A 27,543-nucleotide genomic window follows, 5' to 3' on the forward strand; every position below is an offset into this window, starting at 1 on the left:
TATTTTTAATTTGCTGTTTTTATTTTCTAAAGTCATTTAATATAGCATGCAGAAATAAGAGAATAACAAATGATTTTTAAGTTTTACTGTAAAATAACCATTCCTTTAAAACTTTTAATTGACCTCACTAGAACATTGTCACTGAACCAAGTAAAATGCATGAACAAAATAAAAACCTGAAAATGTTGCTGTTTTCTCAATTCTTCACATAAAATATGCTGATTGGAATTTTAAATTTTATTTTACTTTATATGTAAAGAGCTTATATAGCTATACTGAATTACTGTTTCTGTATCATAGAAGTGAATCAAAGGTATAAAGCAGGAGAGATTTTATTTCAATATGTGAACTACTGTACAGATCTGGTCCAGCCCTAAATACTAAATATTCTATCTTGATTAGAATATGCCTGACTTTTGCAAACCTGAGTAGAAGTTCATACCCACAAGGAGTGTGGTATGTGTTTATTGTGAGTATACACCAGTGCTTTTTAAAAACCTTTTCAAACTCAGGCTGTATTTAGCTATGTTAATAAAACAGTCTAAGAAATAAACATGAGAACAATTTTTGTCCACAATCTATGGGACTTCCTAGCTTTACAAAAAAATTCTGCATCACAGGCATTCTAGAATATACACATTAAAAATAGCCACACAGTCATGCTGTTTATTAACAAACACAAAAGATCTTATGCCAGATGACATTTTAGTTCTAAAGCGTTACTATGGTGCAAGCATGATGATCAAAAGACTCTGAATAAAGGGTTGTACAACTCATTCCAGAGAAATTTCAGTAGCCACTCGGAGACAGTTGTACATTTCTTGTGGAAGATCAGCTCTTGTGAGATTATTTCCATCCAGACGCAGATGTCTGACCCTGGAATAGGTTAGTATCCCAACAACCTTACAAAAGCTGTTCACTGGAAATTCTGTAATGTAAATAACACAATATTAGTAATACAACATCACTTTCACATTCAGGTTAGGACATTTACAAATTTCACTCATACTAGGAGTTCTAGCAGATTTTAGGTATCACAGCTAGTTAAATTCTGTTTCCTATTAGTGCGTGTGTGTGTATGTGTGTGTGTGTGTGTATTACCCATATGTCAGACATTATGCTTAAAATTTTGATATAAAAAAATTAAAATACAAAAATACATCTCAGAGCTTTTCAGTTTTAAGCCATGAGATGAACAGATGCAACAATACTGGTACAGTATGAAGATGTTAATACAAGCTTTACTTGTCTATACTATACTACAACATGTCAAACTTGGCATAGTTTAGCTAGGACACATGCCTATCATGTTCATCTACTTTTTCATGGGTCTTTATGTCATGTGATTTTTACACCCTTCCTTTTGGATGTCTCCAGAGAGTGTTCTCATTCTGCAAATAAACCATCGTACGATGGCCAAAATATTTGTTATGTCCCGACAGCAAAATTTCTAAGTGAAACTCAGAAAAAGTTTTCTAAATTGTATATATCTATTATTAATATTACAGAATAAAATAGTAAAAATATGTATCAGGATCTATTGTCTTGCCTGTTTTTGGTTTTGGTGTTTGGAATGTTATTATGACGTATTCTCAGGTAAGCATGCAGGACAACTATTGCTATTCCCTTCATTGGTTCTTCAAGTGAACTTTTTTTCTCACTTTCTCTGTACTGTATGCTTGTTTGATTATGGAAATAACAAACTATTAAATGTATAAGACTTCCCATGCTATGCTTTATTTTTTTCCCCCCACTGGAATAATATTGAAGGAATTACACTAACTAGAATTTAGTGCATTTGTTTAATCTCCTGTTGAAAGTAACAGAATGTAGTATAGTTAATATCTATACTAGTTCCCTAATTTGTTTTCAAGTATTTTCAAATAAAGCTTTATTTTGATTATCATCATATGCTGATCCGATCAAAATGCATAGTAATTACAGCTTTGGTGATATTTATTACCAGATTATTATTTTATTTTATTATTATTATTACTATTATTGTGAGAAGTATAGCAGTAAAGTATAATAAAGAGTTGGTTTTTAAAAAAAAATTAAAACGTTACTATAATAAGTGGCACAGAAGCCAAGTTGAGCAAGTCATGCTCAATGAGTAACATGCATTACATAGCAGATTATAGAAAATGTATGGATTTGTTTGGCAGTAAAAATAAATGTTGGGTTTTTTAAAAAACTGACCAGACTGTTTTGATGGGCCATCATAACTAGGACCATTATCATCAACATGATTTATTATGAGTCAGAATCCAGAAATGGCTTGAAATTATTACTTCCAGAAGAGGAAGGCATTATGAAGTGAAAGCAGGATCTATGGACTTCTGCTGTCGCTAGCTAGGGTATGTATGATTACCAATTATTCTTTGAAACAATTGCAGGTTTTTATTTTAATAGCTGTTTTTTTTAAAAAAAAAGACAGAATGAACATAAAGACTGGGGAAAAAAACTTGGAGAGTTCTACATTGGTCATCTCATTTAACTATTAACGACTCCTTTCTAGTTTTTTTTTTTTTTAAACGGAAATATTACTCACTGTTAATTTGGTTGACTTGGAGGTAGTAGTTTTCAAGGTGCTCATTGACTGTCGGAATGCTCTTTAGCTCATTATAGGAGAGATCCAGCTCCACAAGTGTAGAGATATTGAAAACATTGCTTGGTATTCCAGAATCTGTCAGCTTATTGTGGGAGAGACGTAAATACTGCAGTGCTTTTAAACCCTGGAAATACTCATTAGGAACCTTGTTAATCTGATTATTATCGAAATACAGCATCAGTAAGTTATGAGGCAGTCCTGAAGGCAGTTTAGTCAGTTTATTAAAGCTCAAGTCAAGATACAAGAGTGATTTTAAGCCTTTAAAAACTCCAGAAAGTGTATCTTCAGACAGGTCATTGTGCTGTAGGTGAATGACAGTCAGATTCACTAGTCCCTCAAGTGTATTAGGGTTGATTTTTGAAATCTTATTGTGAGTGAGTTGCAGGTCATCCAGAGTATTAGGAAGTGGCCCAACAACTTCAGTTAAGTTGTTGTGATTTATGTGCAGCTTTTTTAAATTCTTTAATTTGGAAAAGACTTTGCCTTTAATATTTGAATTTTTCAGTTGGTTATTATCTAGGATTAGCCACTCCAGATCGGTCACATTCTCAAAAGCATTATCTTCTATGCCTTCAAGCAGATTATTGCGGAGATACAGGTATTTGATTCCGGAAGGAATAATGGGTAAATTCTTCAGTTTAAGATCGTCACAATACATGGCTGTAGGATAGGTTATAGGGCAATTACATTCTGGTGCACAGACTGCAGATGATAGCTCAAACATTGGAAAATGAAAACCAAAATCTGGGTCAAAATCATAGTCATATTGACAGAAGATGCTGCTGATCAAGAGAAAGAAGAAAGGAAGAGAACTCAGATACATCTTTGGAGTCAGGATTGTTTCTGTTAAAGGAGATAAAATGCATAGAGTTACCTCATTGTTATTATAAAGAAGTGTATCAAGAGCAAAAAAAGAAAAAAACAGATTTTTATAACAACTTCTGTATATATAAAGAATGTTTTTGTGTACTGTAGCATTTATCATGATTAGATGTATAGGTTATTATTATTATGTTACATTAAGTGTTGACAGTTTTAATCAAATGACAAAATAAATAATACAACTAGCAATAAGTGCAAACTTATGATGTGACATGGCAATGGTTATGGAATATTTATATGCATAATAATAAATTTTCCTTATAATGTTATTATATATGAATTTCATATGAAAGTGCAGAGAAATGTAATATATTATTAACAATTCTAATTGCTAAATTGTTGACTGAAAACTCCTAGACATTAAGGAAATGGATCTCTTGGGCCAACCATTCTGTTCCAAACTGACATATCTGTCTATGTGGGTAAAAATAGCTTTATTCATGGAAAAAAATGGAAGGTATACACAGATGTTGTTAACGACAGTTTACTTGCCAATCTGCCTAGTGGCTCATCCCTCAAAACGTTATGGCTACAAAATGCTGATTCATCATTTCTTTTATGATGAACACATTCAATAAATTCAGCATGATGACTACTTCCAGTTGAAACAAACCAGAGGGGAAATCCATAAACAAATGTATACATACAGAAAGAGAAACATATACACAGAGATAGATAGATAGATAGATAGATAGATAGATAGATAGATAGATAGATAGACAGACAGACAGACAGACACACACACACATACACACACACACACACACACACACCCCTCTATGCTTTATTCCAGCTGTATTGGAAAAAAGAAACCTTGGATAGACAGTGTTCAATGTATTTATTATGAGAGGAATCACTTGTTAATGATCTGTTTTTAATGCCTTTATATGAACATATCATTGCATCTGGAAAACTCTGTATAGTTCTGGTCACTATATCAAAAAGGATATAATACTGAAACCATAATTATGACAGGATCCAACAGCTGCTTTACAAGAAAAGGGTAGGATGTTTGGGACTCTTCAGCTTTAAAAAAGGGTTCCTGAGGGGTTGAGCTCAATGAAATCATGCATCCTATGAAGAAAATAGAAAAGGAGAATTCTTTCTCTCCCTCTCAAAACACTAGGACCAGAAATCATTCAGTAAAGGTGACTGGAAGGATATTTGGAACAGAGAAAAGAGCATACTTCATTACACAGTAAATAATTTAGGTAATTCATCATGAGATGTAGTGATGGCCCCCTAACTTGGATAGCTTTAAGGTGTAATTTTTTATTGGAAACTGGCAGGAATCGTATACTTTGGGTGGCATGTAAATTAAGTAAACAAATGGGATTGAATACATTTATGGATGGCAAGTTTATGAAGGGCTATGATTCTTGAAACTTGATGTTATCTCTGGGTTGAAGACAGCACACTTCCAAATACCAGCGGGAACACCAGAGAACAATGGTGGGACAGGGATTTGGCCTGTGAGAAACAAAGTGCTAAACCTGATCCAAGAAATCTATTCTTATGTCCTTACATTTTTTTGAATATGTAGCTAATTGGCAGCTGCGTCTCTTGAATTCTTAGTGCAGTTACCTCAATATCTTTTCTGGTCTTACGTGTTTGTATAGACAGAAGACATGATGCATCTGAATGGGCAGCAAACATTTCTGCCAAGATTGCCCTTGTAAGTTTTGGTCTTTTACCATGTATATGCCTCAGAAGGAAAGAAATCCAAAGCAGCCGTGCTGAAATTTAGCTCCATGCATATCTAAATAGATACTCTCCCATAGGTAGGACCTATTCTGTCACCAATATCTTTTCTCTCATGCATTCATATCCCTGGAATCGATCCTTCTGTATTCTGTAAATCAGTTCATGGAAGTACAAATAGAAGAGGAAGATGTAATTGATAAGCAAAGGCTTCTATATTGTGATTAAATAAATTCATCCAGGAATCAGATTCACCAGATTCATATCCTACTTCTCTCAGAAGCATTCTTATGCTACCCTTTGAATAAACTCATTATTTAATCTTAGCCAAAAGGCCCGTTTTAAGAAAGGAAAAGCCACAATGGGTGGTTTCATAAACTACAGTGGGTGGTTTTATAAATTATGATGGGTGGGTCTCAGTATTGTCCTCGCTTGTTACTTAAGCTGACTGCTTACTCTCTTGTTACTCAAACTGTCTGCTCCTTTCAGATGCCAAAGGAATAGTATCATTCTGTAAGAATCCCAATCTTCAAAAAAGTTGATAAAAATATTTCATCTAATTTTTGGCCAATTATTCAAGTATTATTAGGAAACTGGACTAGGCATCCAGATGGGAAATGTATTGAGTGACTATGAACATAACAACATGATCAATGCCATAATGGATCAGAACCCTGGCCCATCTAGTCCAGCATGGGCTAGTTCTCACAATGGTTAACCAACTGCACAAAGAAGCCCACTTGTCTCCCAGCAGATGGCCTTCAGAGGCAGTCAAACCATCATCAAGGCTAATAGCCATTAATCTTCATGGCTTCCATGTATTGGTCCAAACTTTTTGTGAAGCCAGCCAATTTGGTAGCTAGCTGCACATCATGTGATAATGAATTCCAAAGTTGAACTATGCATTGTGTAAAAAAAATAAATAAATCCCTTTTTCTGTCCTGATTCTTCCAGTATTCAATTTCACTGGATGACCTCTGGTTTGAGTATTTTGGGAAAGGGAAAATAGCTTCTCTTTATCCACTTTATTCACAGCATGCATAATTTCGTACACCTCAATCATATCCCCTCTTGTTGGCCTCCTTTCTAGACGAAAAGGCCCCAAGTGTTGCAACCTTTCCTCATAGGGAAACTGCTCCAGCCCCTTGATCACCTTATTTGCCTTCTCAGGACCTTCTCTAGCTCCACTATGTCCTTTTGAGGTATGGCTACCAGAACTGCACACAATATTCCAGATGTAGTCACACCATTTATTTATATAAGGGCATTAAAATATTGGTGTCCTTATTTGCAATACTGTTTCTTATTATTCCTAATATGCTATTGGCCTTTTTTCACAGCAGATGAACACTGTGTTGACACTTTCTTTGAACTTTGATATTTACTTCAAGATCTTTTTCCTCATCAGTTTGCTAACTCTGATCCCATTAGTTTTATTCAAGGTAAGATGTTGGCTGAGGACTAAACTGGCTTTAGAACTGATTTGTTAATGTTTGACAATACATTGTGTCTCAGTACTTGGCAGAACAGTATTCTATTCAATCATATGAAATGCTTTATACTGCCTTCAACAATTTGAAGGCAGCCGTAGATTCAGTAACCAAAGTCAACCTATGGTTAAACTGACAGAAACAACTACAGATCAGCCTTTTTTTCAGTTAATTATGTTGCTGCATAAAACACCTAAATGCAGGTTAGAAGAGTTATCTTTTGAAGTCTTTTTCAATATTTATTTGAAAAGGAGTTAGACAAGGATGCATACTTAGAATACTGTTCTACCAGGTTTCCTTTAACTTCTATATTAATTTCATCATTCAAGTTTTGTATAGCAGTAAGCTTCTCCATTCATCGTTGGCAAATAAAGCCTTTTCCAACTTCCTTTTTACCAGTAATGCAGCTATTTGAGGTAGGAAGGCATAAGAGAAGGGTTCTTAACCTGAGGTCTATGGGTAGATTTCAGGAGCTCTTTGAACTTGGATTAGAAAAGAATTACCACTTTATTTTCACTAACCTCTAACTGAAATTAAGCTTGTCATGTTATTGATTTAATGGATTAATAAAGAAGTACACATATTACTATACGTTTATTATTTTTAATATTTTGATGACTGGTAATAGAGAAGGTCTGCCTTCGTGGTTGTTGCTTGGGACACTCCCTGTTGGTATAGATCTGAAGGAACCTTTCCCTTCTAAATCTTAACAGATGGGCAGATGATATAGAAGCAGGCAGTCTCACTGATACCCAGGTCCTGATCCATGTAGAGCTTTAAACATGACAATCAGCACCTAGACTTGTACCTGGAAGTCAGCTATTAACTAGGCAACTCTCTCAAAGTACTCATATGGATATACTGGCAACCCAAGTATATCCATAACTACTCGAGCAGCTGCGTTGTGGATCAGCTTTATCTTCTAAGTGGCCTCATGGCCAGTTCCATGTAGAATATATTGCAATAATCCAATCAAGAAGTTACCAAAGTATGAATGACTATGAGAAGAGTCTCCCAGTCCAGTAATGGTTTGGGCACAAAAGATAAAGCTGTGCGACAGTAGTGATCTGCTTGTTAAGCAGGAATAATGAGTTCAAAACCAGTTCATTACGGGAGTAGTAGTGGGAAGGGATAATCCCATCTAGAACTAAAGATGGAACAACACTGGCATTGGATGGTATACTGTATAACTCACAGTTACTCCATCTTGATGGCATTAAGTCTAAGTCTGCTTTTCCCTACCCAGACCCTAACAGCCTCAGAAAAGAACCTCACCTGCATCTCCAATGTGGCCTGGAGTTGAGATATTAAATATCATCCACATACTGATGACCCCTAACTCTGTGCTGACAGATGACTCCCTCCAATGACTTCATGTAGATGCTAAGTAGTTTTGTTGATAAATTTGCTGCTTCTTGGAAGAAAGGCCAAGAAACCAGTGGTTTCTGACCCCAAATCGTTATGATATTGAGACTTAAAGTCACTTCAGAAACAAAGCAGCAAGTCTTTCAGCTGACAGAGAAATGGGTGTGACCGTTCTTTCACTTTACCTAATTATTTCACCAGTGACTTCTCCATATCATATGGACCAAATTCTTATTGACTAGACTTAATGTCCATGATTCTAGAAGGGAGATTTAGTAATATATTTCACATCAAACTGCCTGTATCTTTGTTTCAATGGGGTGACTGAGATAGGATCACATATTTTGCTGCACTGCATCTTATATTACACTGGTTTGAAAATATTTTGTTCTTGCTAGCAGATCAGTCTATAGGAATATGTAAAAGGGTTGCCATTTTTTTGCTTAATTGCAAGGGTTCTCAGTTTAATAATGGTAATATCTACAGGTTTTTACTGCTGTTTGAATATGATTTGTTATCCACTTTATTAAATGTTTGGCTTTTTATTGTACTATTTTCACATTTTCATTTTATTTATGCTATGTTACTATTTTTGTCTGTATCTCCAGCCAACCAATTGTACAACTGGAACCAACTACCATTTTATCCCCCAACCTTGCATGGGTGTCGTAGTGATTGATTTTGCAGAGAAAGAGAGAAAGAAAGCACAACTCATTTTTAAGTTTAAGAAGCATAGTGAAATGATTGGTAAGATGCTATGGCATCTTAACTGCAGAAGGGTGGGGAAAGAGCTAAGGAGGGTGGATTGTATGTGAATTCTCATACGTGGTAAGCTGTGTGTCCCTCAGATTCAATCTTAACACTGCGAAATGTCTTCTTAGTATTTATGCTGGAGCTATCCTGAACCTGAAGCTAATTAGCTCAGCTGCAGAAGAGCTGCTGGAAACCAAAAGCAAGGTGGGAATATGAGGATATGCTACGGATCATGTACCACAGAATCCAGGTAAGTAGAAAGAGCCAAAACCTAAAAGCAGATAGAGGGGCAAACAGAATCAGTAAAAATGTTATTGGTACAAATAAGTCTAATAATGATTTACTTTGTCATATTTCTCTGTTTCAGCAAAGTTCTTAAGATATATGCCTATATGTAAAATCTATACTGAGCTATTGTCAGAATCATATAGAAACATAAAAATATCTTCTTTTGTTATGTTGGATGGTTTGGAAACGCCCACATTTTCTATTTTCTTAAAAGAATATTACATTCACAAAATTAGGGCTATAGTACGTATGGGTTTTATGGATTTTTTGGTTTTATATGATACCCAGAGTCTATTATTGCTGGGCAGCTATAACAAATACAAATAAATAAATAAATAAATATCATAGGGAGATTTTTTTTCCTCTGCATTTTCATGTGAAATGATGTAATTTGCACTTCCTGATTGTTATTATGGAAGATTTAATGTATATTGATGATTAATTAATGTCTACATTAAAGAAAACTGTATATGGAATAATAATTTGCAACACTTTAATAAAAATGTAGAGATTCCTGTAGAGAATTGTATGGAACAGACATGACTGGATATCTACAGTTTTGATATAGATTGTAACAAGGGCCATATTCAGTCGTATGCAAATGGACTTCCCCTCATGAAATGGAGGTTTCAACTCCTCTGTGCTTCCATACTCAGTCCAATTTGCTCCAGCATCTTCCAAAACTTTGGAGCAGATTTGAGACACACGCAGAGAGTACAGTGGGAGGGGCAGATTCAATTCACTCAGTTGACAGTATATAAGCCATATGGTTTGTTCACTCTTAGTTTAAAAATAATTAGTCACTGTATTAAATAATAACAAAAGATTTGTTGGCTTCAAGGCCGATAGGAACCACCAACCCCATAAAACTATTCCACTGAGAATGTTTGTGGTAAGAGGTTTAGTATGAGAGAAACAGACAGGTAAATTATAATGAAATTTGCATCTTTGAAGTAAAGCTGTCACAGCTGCATTTGAATGGATAGCTATACTTCAATATATTCTGGTGTCACTTGATTTCTTTGCAAATTATATCATGATGAAAGGACACCTTGGACTTGGAGGAAACAAGTTCTTATATTAATGATCCAAAAACTATTTCTGGCACTAATTTTATGTGAACTACACATTTTTTCCCTTTCTGAGCACTGTTTTTGAGTGGAAAGGGAGGCTATAAATTAATTAATTAAAAGTAAATACCATTTTGTCTAAGACACTAATTTATCCATTAGAGAAGAATTACAAAATATCATAGTTAGCAAAAACGTTAGTTGTGAAAAAAGTGGGAGGAAAAGACGAAGTAACATGATAAATTATAGCTGAATATATAATAACTGAAATCTTTATTCTGATCAGTGAATACTAAGTACTTGTTATGAATTTTGTCATACATTTATGGAATATATTAATATGTTTGTACATATCAGGCAATTCTATGCCTTGCAAATTTATATATAAAAATATATAGTCTGAAATTAATATTATTTTATGCAATTGAATTGCCACTGGAGATACTGGAAAAATCCCCACTGGATACAGTGTAAGTCTCAATGTACAGATTTCACTTGTAAATGTCTTTGGATAAGAACATAGTATTAACTGTAAGTGAGTAAATTTAGCTGCAGATATAGTAGAGTGATGTTGATTGATCAGAAATACTTCACAACCTTTCCTTTAACAGTGAAACAACAGTTTTTGCTTTTTAAAAAAAAAAACAACTATAGAAATTGAAAAAAATAAGGCCTCATTTAGAATTACACACTTTGGCCTTGGAAATATGTCTAAGACATTTCTGATCTATTTGTACCACTCTATCCTTTTTGTATCATTTTGGCATACACTGCATTAGAGAGCAAAACTGACTGGTAAGCAATGAACTACCGTGTAGAAAATGTGAGATATATTAATATTTAGTTAAATATTCTAAAATATTACAGAGTAGTTTTAACATTTTTTTCAGACTTAAAAAAGATTTGGTTCAAAAACACCATTTGTATTTGCTAATAAAGTACGCACAATTTTTCAAACAAAAACTACAGTATTACATTTGTTAGTCATGTGAATAATCCATGAGTCTATAAAATCAAGGGTAATCTTTTGCATTCAAGATTCTACTTTTTGAAATTTGTGAGACTCTTCTTTGTTCTGTGTTCACTTCATGCACATGCTTAAATGTGTATATTATTTCCTGTAAGATCAGCAGGAAACTTCTATTTGTAGTATAGGGATATTTCTCTGGTACAAATGATTGAATGTATTCCTGTGAACATCTGCTAAACATTTGCATGCAAGGACTACAGTTGTCATTTGGCACCTTCTCCCAAATGGAAAAAAAATCTTTTTCACTAGCAGTTAGCAAAGAAGGAATCTTCTTCTGTACACTTTTCTTTTTCAAACTTTCATGGTACAACCATCACTGCAGTTCCATAAAAGGTTAATGAAAATGTATATTGCTAGAGGAATAACCTATAATAGTTTTGCTGTTCTTCAGCAACATGAACTATTGTTTTATCAATGCATTGTTCCAATATAATCCACCTATTTAATATCAGAGTTTTTGCTAAGAGTAGAAATATTTATTAGATGAACACTGTGTTCCTCCCCATGGTTTGGCCATTTGTACTGAATGGCCCTTCTGGAAGTGATCAGATTCTGCAAAGAAATGCAACAGTAACCTACCAAACATGAAGAGCATTTTACCATAAACTCAGAAAGCAAATACACGAAGGCACTTGTGTCCAGTCTGCAAACTGGCAAAGTTGAGTTGTGCTCTCAGTGCTGCTTTGTTCAGTTGCTTGATTCTAAGTGTTAAAACATGCAAGAGCACTTACCTTTCTCACTAGAAGCTGCTTCGGTAATTCCCACAGCAGATTCAGTAAGGGAGTGGATCGAACAATATATGCTATAAACAGTGTCAGATGGTAACTGGCTGCCAGATCCTCTGTGATTCAAGGGTTTAGGGAAAAAAATCCTAGTCACGCTGTTGTCTGAAGCTGCTATGTCATCATGGTATTCTGGCGTGGGGTATGTGAAACTGCTGCTGTCTAATCAAATGCAGGTGGAGACTGAAAATGGTAAAAGACAACCCATCTATTCTCCCCATGGAACGAGAGATAACCCCTTTAAGCAACCTAAGAAAAGTTCAAGCTCTGCTATAGCACAAACAACAGACTTCTAAAGGGAGACATTATTCTAAACAACGTCCAGATTGCAAACAGACATTTCATTTCCCCAACTCACTTTATAGCCTTTAGCAAGATCTAACAAATAACCCCCAAGCCTCAGTTCAACCACATTTTTTCAACCAAGTGACTCATTCACTTTTTCATTTTTTTCTTTCTACTAAGTTACATGCATAATAGCTTACTAAAAGTCTTTTCAGTAGAAAATAATGAAGGAACCATGTAAGTTTTTCCTTTGTCATATTGTGCCGTCAGAAATGTTCATCAGCGCAATCGAATTAAGACTGAATATGATGTTTATGTTTAGTAATGGTATATGTATTCATCTAAATATTTACATACAGAAGTGAATTGTCCATGATAGAGATAAATAGTTGGCAGCTTCCTAAAAGTACACAAACATTTGTCACTTTTAGGGCCATTGGGATCTGGAACCAATCAACTGAAGGCTGTCTGTTTCTTATTTCATGGATGCTGTTCAAGAATGCATCCTAAAGCTTGGATGCAAATGTTGTTGAAATAGACATTGCCAGAAATGGAATAAAAATAATAAAGAAAACAATTGGCAAAACTATAAGTATTTATTCTGGTTTTAATATCACCAAGAAACTCCCATGAAAGACCTTGTTTGTTCTGGGATACATGCTTCCTTCAAGGACCCAACTGGCTTGATAAGTGACAGGAAGAAAATGGGAGAAGTGTGAGCTTTTCAGGGTCACCTAGAAAGAACGTCTAAGAAAAAAGTTATCAACTGTACATTTATAGTATATAATATTTGTGGGAAAGTTAATAATGGATAACTAATTTGTACATTTTCAGAGGTTTTCTTCATTGGCAGAATATCAAAATGTACTGAGTTATATTGTGACATGGCTGCTGGGACATGGCTTGCTATTTGCAAGGCAGTAAATATTGGTCTGGTGGTACATCAGTATAGGAAGAAGGAATTTCTTGACCTGGTTTCCATGGGCACTGTATTCAGTTCAAGGACTATAGTTTCATCTAAAGCTATGTGATGCACTACTGTCATTATTTACATTAACCTGGAATCACATAGTCATTGTGGTGCTGGGGGTGAGAGGAACAAGAAAATAAAAAGTGGAGGTGTGAAGCAGTAGCAGATCAGGAGGTGGGAAAATGACAGAAAGAGGGAAAGAGAGAGCCTTATACTCCTTTAACCTTTTTGGGCTCCAAAAACGTTCAAGGATAAAAAGTTAATTACACAATTCATTTTGACAGCCATGTTTAAACAAGTCAACTTGCACATCCCCATTTTGCAACACGTCACTGCAATATCATTCTACAGATTTTTGCTTTTTGATTTCATGCCTGTTAAAAACTTGTAGAAGGGTACTGAATTTGCTTTTATGCGGTTGCATTCTTAAATCTGTATATGTATGATGCTGTAGGCCAAAATAGTATATCAAAAACTGATATTGATAATTGTAAAATAACATTTGCACAAAGTCAAAGAATGCTTCCCAACAATGCATTTTTTTTAATGTCTTAGGAACATAAAGGAAGAGAGCTAAAACAAATATTAGCAAGAACTTAGCAAGAAAAGTACTTCAGAAAGAGATGAAATCCTTTAAATCCATTTAGTTTGAACTGAAATTTTCTTTAATACTTCCAGTAAAAAAAAAAAAGCACAAAAAAACTGCTAAAACTCTATTACCACTAATTACATCTGTTGTGTGTGTTACTGTATGTTGCATATATTTAAATTAAGAGAGGATTATTTTTTAAAAATACTAGTTTAGGAACTTTTTGTCTCACTGTTTATTCCCTAATATGTGTCCATGATTTGTGTAAAATTAGAGTTATGGAAATCCTTTAAAACAGGTTCTTCTGAAAGTACAAAGCACTTTCTAAATAATTAAAGCTACATATTTTAGGATTTTCATGGCTACTTTAGAAGCTGCTCCTGGTCATTTTACTTTGTTCTGAATGATGTAAGGCAAAGTGGCTCTGCATCCACAAGGAAGTAGACACAGCTGGAAGCAGCTGCATGAGCCTGGAAAAGGACACAGCTGCTTTAACTATTGGACAAGAAGTAATTCATAGATTCTTCCATGCATTCCAAAGCAACTATTTCAAAAGATTTGAACAGCCTCAGTAATGACAGATCTGATGACACAGGCTATATGAAATACCTTTCATGGATCCTTTGCTATGTCATTTAGCATTAGCATGGCTGTACTTTCAGAATGTGCTGAAAGTATAGAAGAGCAATCATATCTGAGTTTCTGTGTGTCTCTGTGTGCGTGAATTCAAGTCAGTGTTGACTCCTGTTGATTGCCTGGGCAGTTTTCTTGGCAAGATTTTCAGAAGTGCTTTGCCACTACCTTCTTCCCAGGACTGAGAAAGAGTGACTGGCCCAAGACCACCCAGCTAGCTTCATGTCTAAGTGTCCTGGTTTCTACTCTGGTGCCTTAATCACTACACCAAAGTGGCTGTCATATCTCATATGCCAAAAATAAACAGAAGCAAAGAATGTGTGCTTCTAGCAGGCACCGGGATGGCCAATGCTGATGAAAAAGACTCTGTGGCTCAAGAAACATTTAGAAACATTTTGTGTTTCCCTCTTTGCCAAACGTCTGGTAAGACTTGTCCTTACATACAACTTACACCACTCTTTCCCTTGATTTCGGACAAAGGCACCTGTTACAAGGATTTAATCAATACTTTATTTGTATAAAAACCTGTATCCCATTTTGTCCTTTTATTAAAAAGCTGGGGAAAGGAAGAGCTGCTTTAAGGAGTTGCTGGCAGGTGCTACACTCAAGCCCCTGCACGTTCCAAAGGACTTTTGTGCTTTCCATTCCAAAGTCCTGCACAACATGATTACCTAACTTATACTTCCCACAGCAATACATGAAGCAAAATATGGTTTTTCAAATTACGCATCAAATTCTTTAACCAAGAAATGTGTACAGAAATGTATTACTAGTCCATTGGAAACATGGAATGAAACATCAAGGAAAACAATTTGCTTAAGCACTACATTTTTTTTCCACTTGAGGGTTTCTACATATCCAACACCTTTGATTTTAAAGTAATTTCCACATTAGAACAATTAGTTTTATTTATGGCCAAAATACCCAAGTAACATTAGACTGTTTCTTGATCATTGTGACTTTGTGATGTCATGACTTTCCATCATATTCTTCAGCTCAGGCTACTATACCATATAATTCGAAATCCTTTGATCCTTTGAGTTGGAATTCAGGTTCCTTTGTGAAAGTTCAGGGCATTTTCATCTGCATTTTAAAAAGATGAAGTTTCCTTTGGGCCAACTCAACTCCTGGAGATTTCATTGACGCATTTTCTTGGCAGGTATTCAGAAGTAATTGCTGTGGTTCTCCTCCCCATCAAGCCTATAGCCCTGGCGTATCCAGGAGGTCTCACACCTGAGTACCAGCCAGGTCTGACCTTGCTTATCTTGTCAATATTGAGTAAGAGTATCTGGGTACTCTATCTGCCCTAGCACCCCAAATAAACTGTACCTTAAGTACATATGAACAGCCTTTCACAACATTTCTTTCACAAAATTTCTAGAAAGGTGTAAAAAAATACTAACCAAATTAAATTAAAGGGATAAGGGGATAGGTTAGGAGTAAAAGAACCAACACCTTTTGCTATTCCTTTCTGTCTTTACAAATAGTCCTTGCATTCACCATGTCCACACTCTGAAACATACTTTGTCTTAAGTAACTGCCAGTAATGTCTGTTGTAGTCAATATGCTACCTATTGTTGTTTGCTAAACAGAGGATGCTCTGACTATCAAAATATGTAGGCTTTTTTGCAAACAAGTAGTACTTGTCATTAAAAAAATACTGCATTCATAACATGAGAATTTACACTTTTGGGAAGTGTGTAAATAAGCCTTGTATGTGCATTATTGTATCTAGCTGAAGAAGAATGTGATATTGCCCCTACATTTTAGCAACAATCTATTTTTCTTGGAATCCTTTTATTTTTAGACCTACAACTAAACTTTGATTTATATAGAAGGCATTCCATGATGACACTCAGCTTCAGCTAGTGAAGGCATTCATTATTTTAAATAGGGAGGCTCCTAAGCTATCAGTCTATTTGCCTAACATCCATGCTGCACTCACATTTCAAATGGAAAGTATTAGGACACATAATAAGCATTTGGGAATTTGTGGTCATTTCAGACTTGTTTTTTATTCCTAAAATGGAAAATAGAGATTTGAGGATTTACAAAGTGGTAGTTCTGCTACAACCTATTAACAGACCACAAGTCTGCTTTACCGAAACACTATATCATTTTTATGGGAATTAAGAATTACTTATTGCCTTGTTTTCCTTCTTGAAAATGTATAATACTGACTATCTTTATCCCATGATGTTTCTTACTTTCTTGTTTCACAATGGTCAAAGAAAGAGTCTGGGAAAAAAAGTTTAGAGTGCTTTGAGGGTACCAGAGATTCTTAGATTCTCCAGAATGTAAGGAAATAGGAATGTACATGCAGAAAAGAGACTGGCAAAATTAGTGACATATTTGGGTGGTAAGTTGCACCAGAGCTTTATATTTTACATCAGTAGTTATACTGTTTGGCTATTTTCACTGATTTTATGTCTCAACTTTCTTCAGTGACAAAATTGGATTAGAATTTCAGTTTATAAAGCAAATGAATAAATCAATCACCAAGCATCTATTTATTAAGGCTGCTATATCTAATCTGCAAAGATCCAGATTACCACTAGATAGCAGCAAAGAGATACCTAAAACTCTTTTTGCTGCCATCTTGTGGACATCTAAAATGTTGAAACTCCGATATGGTAGCGCTTTTTTTTTTTTTTTTAACATTACAATTAATCTTGTGATTAGGAAAAATGAGATTTGGAAAGGACCAATGTCTTTTCTGTCCTTCAGATTTAAAGAAAAGAAAAAGATTGTGCTGTAAATACACTGTACATTTGGAAAATGCGGACTTAATCCTTTATTTTATTTTATTTTATTTTATTTTATTTTGTGCTGTAGAGTGTATTTGTGGGAGGACTTTATCATTTCATGTCTCTGAGGGCTGATGAGAACTGTAAGTTCTTTTAAATAATCATGTAAGCTTTTTTTTAAAAAATCCAGTAGGTACTGTTCCAAAGGCTGTCCTGGAAACCTATATTTGAAATACTAGGTAAATCAGAAGTATCATCTAGTCTGGTTTGAGTGAACTGGCTGTTAATTATTTGGCTGTTCCTGGGCTTTTTTTCTGAAGGACATCCTGGTGCTAAGCCTGTATTCCCACTTCAGGCAGCCCATATGCAGGAGAGGACGCTTTATGAGGAGAAGCTGGCATGCTGAGCAGCTTGGGATACTTGTGTTTTTATTAGTTACTACAGTAACTAATAAGTATCACCCCCCTTATTCTTACTGTGGGTTGAGGGAATAAGATCTATAATTGGCCTTCTGTGTTTGGAGGTGACAGACCAAGAACAGATTAACTACTTCACTGTTTCTTATATTGAAGAGATGACATGTTGAATTGCCATCAGAACTGTCTGTTTACTAATTTAGAAGACACCCCTGATAGAAACAATGCTCCTCAACTTTCAAAATAAGTACTATTCTTAGAAATAGCTATATAATATTTTGAAGAGGATCTTCAGAAAGGGGCATATTATTATATGCATAACATTCATATATTTAGGCTGTATTCACAAAATATACTTAGTCAGGCCAGATAAAGACTTAACAGCTGCATTCACACACCATGGTAAACTTAGTAGTAACTTTAGATGGTATTAACCTTGTTTTATGGCTTAATGTAGTATGAATAGAACCTGTAGTTTATCAGAGACAATGTGGTACAATGGTTAAGGTATCAAGGAAGATCAGGAAGATCAGTGTTCATGTCCACCTTCAGCCACGAAAGCCTATTGGGTGACTTTGAGCAGTTCTACTTTTTCTCAGCCCAGCCTCCTTCATGGCATTATAGGCATTATAGGAAAAAATGGAGGCGGTAGTGCTAGGTAAGTTATCTTCAGCTCCTGGATAAAAAGTGTGGTAGAAACCTATCAAATAAATTACTTATGGTTCAGTGTGTTATGCAAACCCAGAAAATCTGAGGACATGGATAGGGTGTTGTCAAGATTGTCCTCTGCCAGCTGTAACTTGGTTATCTGCCATCCTGGCTTCCATGCAATGGCCAAATATATTACCACCTGGATCTTGGAGATTCTCAAAGTATCATTATAGGAAGAGGAGTTGTCTGCAATTCCCTTAAGAAAGCTGTGGTGTGTCATCTTCTGACGATTTTCCCTGGATTTGGTAATCTTGGGTAAGGTTGTTGAGACAGTGTGGAAGACACCACACTGGAAGAAGTGGATTATCTGGACCCTTTTCAATCAAGGTTCAGACCAGGATTGGGATGAGATTGCATTGGTTGTTCTCCTTGATAATCTATCAGTTGGCTAAAAAGGACCTTGCAGTGGTTCTACTCCTTCTTCATCAGGATACTTCAGTCCACAGTGGTAGAGGATGAGATGCTGGCCCGGAAGCCCATGACTGATTTATGCCACAAGGTTCAGTCCTATATCCCATCCTATTTAACATCTATATGAAGCTGCTGGGTGATGCCATCTGACAGTTATAGGTGTGGTATCATAAGTGCATTAATTATATTCAACTTTACATTGCCACCCCATGCTGTAGAGCTGATGCTGTCTACATCTTATCCAGGAACTTGGAAGTTGGTTGTGGTTGGGACAGAAAAGATTGAAATTGAACCCGGGCAAGATGAATTGCTGTTTGTTCATAAAGGTTTTCTGCTGACACCAATGTTATCTTTGGACAGGCTTGAAATATCTGTGAGGGAGCAGCTTTGCAATTTGGGGTCCTTCTGGATTCATAGATTATGCTCAAGCAACAGGTAGAAACCATGGTTAGAGGAACTTTTGGCCAGCTTCCTCTGGTGCACCCGCTGTGCCCTTACCTTATAGGAAGATCTGGCTACAGTACCTCATACCCTCATTACCATCTGGTTAGACTACTGCAGTACACTGTACATTTCAACATGGGGCTGCCTTAAAAAACTACTCAGAAACTGCAGCTGGACCAGAACAAATGGAACATATAACACTGAGACTGCAGCTCCTGCACTGGTTGTCAGTTGGTTTCTGGGTATGATTTAAAGTACTGGTCTTTACCTATAAAGCTCTTTATGACTTGGCACCTGGGTATCTACAGGAGTGCCTGTTCCAATCTGAATCAGCCTGACCTACCAGATCATCTATCAAGAAGTTCCTTGTGGTCTTCAATTTCCAGAGGTGAAAAGAGCCCAAGCCAGGAAGTGCTGCTTTTCAGTGGCAATGCCACGGCTTAGGAAGAATCTTCTGTGGGAGATCAGACAAGCTCTATCCTGATGACTTTTAGAGAGATGTTAAACCTGAATGCTTTTGGACAGCATTCCAGCTGAGCTCTTTACTTGTGCCATGTTTTAATCTTCTTACCTTTATTCTTTGCCTTTATTGTTTTTGTGACCGTTGTTGAGATAATTTATTGTTTATGATTTTACGATTTTGATTTATGTTTAATGTATCATGAATGTTTAAATCAGTTTTTACATCATGAAAGCGTCCAAGACTCAGATTGTGGCAGGGTATAAATTTGATAAATAAATAAATGAGCAAACAAATAAAATCAATTAATTCAGTAACTAGGTTTTGTGTGTTGTGTGATGGCAGTCTTTAATGTTTCTAAAACAAAGTATTTTCTACAATAAAAGGAGTTACATGAGCTTCATTGACAGTGTTTCTTCACTTGTTTGGTAAATGTAGAAAAACAAATGGCAAAATAACAGATCTAGAATTGTATATTCCATGCCTTTCAATTATGCTTCAGGTAGGGTAAAAGTTCTTTAATCATGATATGGGTTATGGGAGATGATTAATAATTTCCTCTGTGTTTTGTGATGTAAATTCTTCTTTTCCTCACAGAGCAAAACAGCAAAAACTAATTCTCCTTTAGCTTTTTTTTTTTTTTTTAAGCGGGTCCAGTGTCAGCTTTGCAAATAAGTAGTTAATTGTTTTAAAAAGCAACTTTAAGATGTTTGGAGTTCAACTCCCAGAATTCCCCAGTCAACATGCTGGCTGGAGAATTCTGGGAGTTGAAGTCCAGACATCTTAAAGTTGTCAAGGTTGAGAAACATTGTTTCACCCAACATTTCAAAATGTAACATTTTAACAGTGGTTGTCTTGGGCACTGAAACAAGATAGGCTTTTAAAGAAGAAATAAGTAAACTTTTAGACTTCTTTCTGCTAAACAGTAAACTTAGTGGTGTTGGGGAATTCTAGACTTTTAAAAGAAATTATTTTGCCAAAATTGAACTAGAGGGGAAAAAAAAGGAAGCCTAAATTAGTGGCTAAGGCAGCACACAGAGTGAAAGAGCAAGAAAAATAGAGAAATATGTTGATATAATGTAAGTTTATATTAAATTATATGGGAAACTATACACAAGTTGTAAATATATTGATGAAATGAAACACAATTTATTTGCATTGGTTTTGGATATTACTAATTACTAATTCTGTAATATATTAGAAAAAGTTAATTATTAATCAGTAATTTAAGAAGGATGAGAGGATTATTTTGAATTTTATTTTTTCTCTGATTGTGTAAGTCTTGTGTGTATGTTTGATCATGATCAACATACATAATTTCTTGTTTTATCACATTATGTAAATTAGAAGGATGCTTTCAATTATGCAATAATTTATTTTGCTGAAGGCTGAGATAGGATGCAGTAAAATATTGTTCTTGTACCTTTAGAAGACAATACTGATGTGCATTTCTCATGCATGGAGTGAGACATCAAGCTGATGGGGAAAGAACCAAGTCGAGCTGGGTGATTCATTCTTGGATAAATTGAAACTCAGGTCATTCTTCTCAAGCCAATCCAAGGGCTCAAACAGCTGATCCAGCTTCTGTGCCAGCTCCTCAACTTCCAACTCATACTGTCTTTCCATTTATTTACTTTTCAAGCAGCAGTTAGAAAGACAGCAATGATATTTGGTGAAATGAAGTAGGCGTTTTCCTTTTCTTGCTTCAGTTTACTGCATATCCTGCAGTTTCTGAATAGTTTCTGTCCAAAATTCAAGGAACCATGGAATGAAATTCTTCCAAAGATAAAAAGAGACAAGGAGGCTAAACAGTCACTCTTCAGATCTTCAGATCTCTTCAGATCTCTAAAGCATGTTGTATACATACAAAGGAAAGAAGAATCTGTTTGGTTGAAAAGGGAACATCATAGAAATGATGGTTGATATTTTCTGCTTCCATAAAGCATGAAGCTGAAAGGAGTTATCCTCCCACCCACCCAAACCAGGTTATGATTAAATAATAAATGTGAATCGGACTCTAGCTTCTTATCCTGGTTGGTTCTAAGATTAAATCAAACCCTTCCGATTTGTAAAAAATGGGAAATGCTAGTATTATGTAAACCAGGCAATATTGTTTGAACTGGATTGTAGTCAGGAGAGACTCTGAAAAATGCCATTTCTGTGGAGTTCTGTACCCTAACCAAGGGTGCAGTTACCCCCGCCCCACCCAAGGAATGCTTTTCAGGATTCTTGAACATCAGGAAAAATGAGATATATAACTAAGGGTTCTTTATAAATTGAAGACAATGAAGTCTGAAGGGTTTGTTGTTGTTCTTGTTGTTTTGTTTTTACAAGAAACTAATGATGAAAAACATATATGGGCCAGAAAGTGGGTCAATGTGACTTGTATTACTGGAAATTTAAAATTTGCTACAGGAGTTCTGATTAAGAAATCTTTTAATTATATAGCTAAACAAGAAAATTTGGTTTCTAAAGGACATTATATAATTTCAGTTGTGAAAAATGGAGGTTACTGGATGGCTTGGGTTTTTTTTTTCTTTTTTCTTTTGATCCAACCAAAGATAAACCTGATATTCTACATAGTTTGAATATTCCTCAACATCACATCTGGGATTTTAGTTTAATCAATTATGGCAACAGTAGTACTTAAACAAGCAAGAATATACTTGAATATCTATTTCGAATGGCAGAATATTTTAATATATCAATTAATTGTTAGTTTAGAAGGCAAAATTAGTATTGGTTCAATTGCAGTTTCTAATCATCAACTGATAATGATGTAATATGTTTCATTACAAACAATACTTCAACAGCAACAGCACAAGCATAAAGTTTTGTTTTCAAATAAACAGAGAATCAACCACTGTGAGGATAGTCTTTGAAACATTTATACATGATAAGAAAAGACTTATGCCTGTTAGAGAAAAAAAATTGAGAGAATCACACTTGAAAGTTAGAAACTGAAGTAAAAGAAGCTTTGAACATCTGTGTCAGGAATTATATTCCTAATCTCTGTATCAGTCTCCCCTGGATGACCATCTGGAAATTACAACTGCTCCAGAATTCAGCAGTGTATGCAGTTCTGGGCACCTATGGTTTGCTCATGTTACACCACTGCTGCAGGAGTGTCACTGGCTTCCAGTTTCTTTTTGGATGTGATTTTAAAGCCATTTGTGCAACCATGTCTCCCTGAGAGTATCTGCCCATTTCAGTAGGTCTGACAGGATAGGTAAGCTCCAGATCCCTTCCCTTGAATGTTGCCACCTTATAGGACCTAGACAGCATGCCTTCTCTGTGGCTGCCTCTGCCCTTCGAAAGACCCTCCCCCTTGAGATCTGTTAGGTAACTACCTTCCTGCCTTCTGAAAAGCTGTGAAAACCGGGCCATTCCCTTAAGCCTTGGGATAGTGGGAGGCTGAACCTAAGCAAGCTCTAGTTTGTTCTGGTGTTGTGGAGATATGCTGTGTTTGGGGCCCCAGGAAGTTTTTTGTTGGCTTTTACATTTATTTATTTATTGCTTGTTTGTTTGTTTGCTGTTTTTACTGTTTTGTTTTTTGCTTGTGAGCTGTCTGGGTTATGCTGTATTTATTATTTTAAATAAAATAAAATAAAATAAAATAAAATAATAATAATAATTTAACTTTAGATCAATTATGAAAGAATAATGAAATTCCCACAGTGGAGGAATGGATTGTGAAAATGTCAGAATTTGCAGAAATGGCAAAACTGACCTGTTTGGTCAGAGAAAAAATAGCAAAGAGTCTTCTGAAAGACTGGAAACCTTATATGGACTTTTTGTTGAAAGAAGAAAGAAATGAATTGATGATTTATGGATTTGAAGATTAGGAAAGATGTGGTTTAAATAAGGACCTGAAGGGACTAGTATAACATTTAAGAGGGAGGAGGGAAAATAAGATTATAATTATCTGTTGAAAGGAAGCTCAGAAGTCATTTCTTAACTTTAGTTTTTTCCTTCCTTTCCTTTTTTTGCCCTTTTTTCTTTCTCTTTCTCTTTCTCTTTCTCTTTATTTCCTTTATTTCTTTTTCTTTCTTTTCTTTCCTTTCCTTTTATTTTTCTTTTGATTTGTCTTTTATGTATGCAAAAATTATTAATAAATATAAATAATTTTTTAGCTCAATTAAATAGGAGTTTGATCAATCATATGCTTTGAATGCTGAATACTCATTAGTAATATTAAACTGAAGTTTTGGAAGTAGGGAGAACAATCTGGTAAATTATTGGTTCTCAACTGAAACAACTGAAAGAAAGTAAAATAATAACGACAATAAGAGATAAATGGGAGATAATTCTTAGTGATCATACATAAATTAATTTCCAATTTTTGAACCTTTACAAAGATTTATTTTCTGAAAATATAGAAATACTCAATTAGATGTGAGTTTTGTTTTTTTTAATGGAATACATTTTCCAGAAATCTATGCTGCCAAATTAACAGATTTAGTTGCATGACTAACTTGGGGGGCGGGGGGAGATGATGCTATTAATAACAGTGAATATTGGAAAGATCTCTGGGCTAGATGGAATGCCTACAGAATGGCAGGAAAAAATAATTAGGACACTTTGACTCCTATTTTTTGGGAAATATTTTAGGAATCCTTTGTAAAAGAGACTATATTAGCTTCAAATTTTAAAAGCTGAAAAGGACTCCTTGAATTGTGCAAGCTATTATCCAATTCCTTTGCTATAGGTTGATGCCAAGATTTTAACAGCTTCTTTGACAAGAGGATTATACAAGGTATTAATTTCAATAATTCACTCAACCCAATTATATGCCATTTATGATCATTTAATGAGAAAGGCCATGTGGTATAGTGGTTAAGATCCTGGACTAGGAGCAGGGAGACACAAGTTCTAGTCCTTCCTTAGCCATCCAGTTGACCTTGCACCAGTCACTCCCTCTCAGCCCCAATCTTCAAAAAGCCAGTTGCTAAACAAAAGCATTGTTGAATCAGGCAGTAATAGCTTTACTGTAATAACTAGGCCAGCACAGTACAAGAACAAGCAGACCCTGCAACTATGTGAGACAAAATATATATTTTTGGTTTTTCTTTTTAAGACATAAAGAAATTCTATTGTGAAATTTTTGTAAAGATATTGGTGATGCACACATATGCTCAGGTTTACCAATAGTTTCAGGAGAAGCAAATGTAGTAAATTTCTACAGAAATGTAGACAAGCCTCATCCTTCTCTGAAGAAAAAACTCAAGATTCTGTCTTATTAACAGAATTGAGATATTCTGAAGAGAATTATTCTTCAGAAACAGCTCATTTTTTAAAGGTTAATAAAGAACAATCAACTACAACATACTTAATTAAAATTCTCTGAAGAACAGAAAATCTTTTAATGAGAAACTATTCACATATTGTATGGCTATAATGAATGTGTGAAATTACATTTTTCTGTTAGTTCAAACAGCATGCAAGGAAAATGTCTGATCACTAGAGGCCACTATGATACTTAGTGGTTAACTACTTAGCTTTCTTGAAGGTAGTTGGGCAAGGAAGTAAGGGCCATGAGGAATAAAGATAATGATACTATATTTTCAAATTCATCCATGCTACAGCTTCCCATTCTTCAACTCTTGAGCCCTCAAAATCCTAATCCCAGAACAGCTTGAATCAGCTTAATTTTGTGAGGTTCTTCAATTTACTCAGAAAATCTTTAGATGCTTCCTATTCTTTCCAAACTTCAACTGATAATGTTCTGTTTTCCAATATTGTGCAAAATTAGCTGCATTCTTTTAACAGTTGAGCATGTTTGGCTTCTTTATCTACATCTTGATTTTTCTATTTCTGCCAAGTTTTTTAGGAGTTCTGGCTACTTTTCCTGGAGAAAGTACTAATTCTTTTTTCATTTCCTTCCTATTTAAAAAGAAGTTGGAGAATTAACAGCCATAAATTACATTAGGTATTGGCTTACTGCTAAATATCCCAGTTCCAGAATTAGAAATGCTGGCTAGGACAGAGGGATCTCTCGCCTCTTTCCTAGTGGCACTAGTATCATGCTATTGAATCAATTTTAAGACTAAACCTGTGTGCATCTCTCTCTCTCTCTCTCTCTGTATGCATGCACATGTTCATGTGCACATGCACGTGGGTGTATGTTTGTATGCAGACTGTAAAACTGCCAAGTCTATTCCCATTATCTGCTTTGATAGCTCCTTCACTTCAACATTATCTTGAAGACTTCTTTCCTCCAAATTGCATCATGTTTTGGCCATAGAATCATTAGGTTTCCTGAGTACCCTCATTCTCTCCCACAATCACACATAGCTATTTTAAACAGCACACCTCAGAGTAAACTGGATGATTGGATTACCAAACCTTTTAAACATTTGGGTTAAAAAAAAGAAAAAAAACCAAGACACTAATGCAAAAGGAATGCAGGATGCCCAAACATACAATTCTTCTAATTACATAAAGCAGTAATTTTATTTGGAAAAAAGTCATGAGGAAAATGGTGAAAATCCCAGTATTTTATCCCATTCACAATGTCCTTCCTGAAGAATCCAATACAGATCCTTGTTGTTCTATCCAGTTTCAGTTTTAGCTAGCTCCCCCAACTCCTTCAATCTGTTGACCTATCTATAAGATTATGACTGACTTTGCAGTTTTAGGTGTGTTTATGTTTTGTTTTGTTTTGTTTTGTTTTGTTTTAAGATCCCCAGAAGATTTTAATCAGGGAGGATGAGAACTTTAGCTGAGTTAATGTGTGGAAGATGTGGAACAACTTACCCCAACCAAATCAACTCATATAGATGTTCAGGTGGCAAAATTATAGAAGTTGGCACCATGTTGGAGAAGACTGGCATAGAAGAACATCAGGTTGGAAATAATTTTATGCTGGTATGGTCAAAATCTTAAATGAAATAACATGTGTTGTTGATGGTTGGGGCTTTTTTTAAAAATATCATTTAAATATTATTATTTAAACTGTGTCGATAGACATTCATATACACTATTTGGTTAAAGTCAAAGAATATTTCTTATCATATTGTATGTATTGTATTAGTAGCTGTTTTGTGAACAGTGTTCATAAAAAAATATTTGAATATAATTCCCTCATTTCATTTCATTTCATTTCCCCTTAGCCCTTCTTTTTCCTATCTACCCTTTCATAACAATGGATGCATGTATACTAACCTCTCAAGATAATTCTTCAGCATTTGGTGAAGAAATCTGTAGTTTGGGAACATTCATGACACAATAAATTTTTAGGGTACCTTAAGATTTTTCATTGTTTTTGCTGAAGCAGACAAATTATGGCATTTTAATACCCTTTAGTTCAGTCTTATAAAGAACATTCTCTATATAAGTTCATGTTTTTATATGATAAAAAGTGAATACATTGTACAAGTAGCTGTTATTTTTACATTGCTCTCATAATGATAAATTTTGTCTCTTAATAAATGTCTTTTTAATGAACAACTATATCGTATGTACTGTATTTTTCATCTCTTAAGGCACGTGATAATCAAGATTTTAACTCCAGCTATTTCATTTTATGAAGAACTGGATTCAGACTATATTATAACTAACTGGACTCATTGCTTTGAATGGGACTAGAAAACAACTGTGCCTTTCACTGCTTTGGGTAGCAGAGCCTACATAACACACACCAGGATTTTGGAGTTTGCCAGTACTGTTTAATATAAAACATACATACATTGAAAATACTGTATTTTGAACAATTAAGAGGTATCCAAACTTTTCTTTAATGTGTCATGTTGAAAGAAATACAGTTAAATTTGGAGACAAGAATCCCAGAAATGTACAGCCATTTTTTTATATTCTTGTTACTGAATAAAACCAGTTATAGAGATATAAAAATAAAGTTTGCTTTCAGATGTGTTTTAAAAGAATATTTTCAGATAATGCTCTTCT

At 35.0% G+C, this 27,543-nt stretch overlaps 1 protein-coding gene and 1 long non-coding RNA gene across 2 annotated transcripts; one reads left to right on the forward strand and one right to left on the reverse strand.

The window, feature by feature from the left end:
* Positions 1-12,291, reverse strand: LUM (lumican). The gene is made up of 3 exons (XM_007432478.4): positions 11,922-12,291; positions 2,552-3,454; positions 1-928 (listed from the first exon to the last, which is right to left on the reverse strand). The coding sequence occupies exons 2-3, from the start codon at positions 3,432-3,434 to the stop codon at positions 774-776; spliced, it is 1,038 nt and encodes a 345-aa protein (XP_007432540.1). The 5' UTR covers positions 3,435-3,454; positions 11,922-12,291; the 3' UTR covers positions 1-773.
* Positions 3,466-27,138, forward strand: LOC148215923 (uncharacterized). Its single transcript, XR_015796423.1, has 3 exons — positions 3,466-8,796; positions 8,931-9,052; positions 26,320-27,138. It is a non-coding gene; the product is annotated as an uncharacterized LOC148215923 (long non-coding RNA).
* The last annotated feature ends 405 nt before the right edge of the window (positions 27,139-27,543 follow it).

The sequence above is a fragment of the Python bivittatus genome, unplaced genomic scaffold (assembly GCF_059951505.1).
Source record: "Python bivittatus isolate LINGU-HERP-01145 unplaced genomic scaffold, Pbiv_v1 ctg000330_np1212, whole genome shotgun sequence".
NCBI lineage: Eukaryota > Metazoa > Chordata > Lepidosauria > Squamata > Pythonidae > Python > Python bivittatus.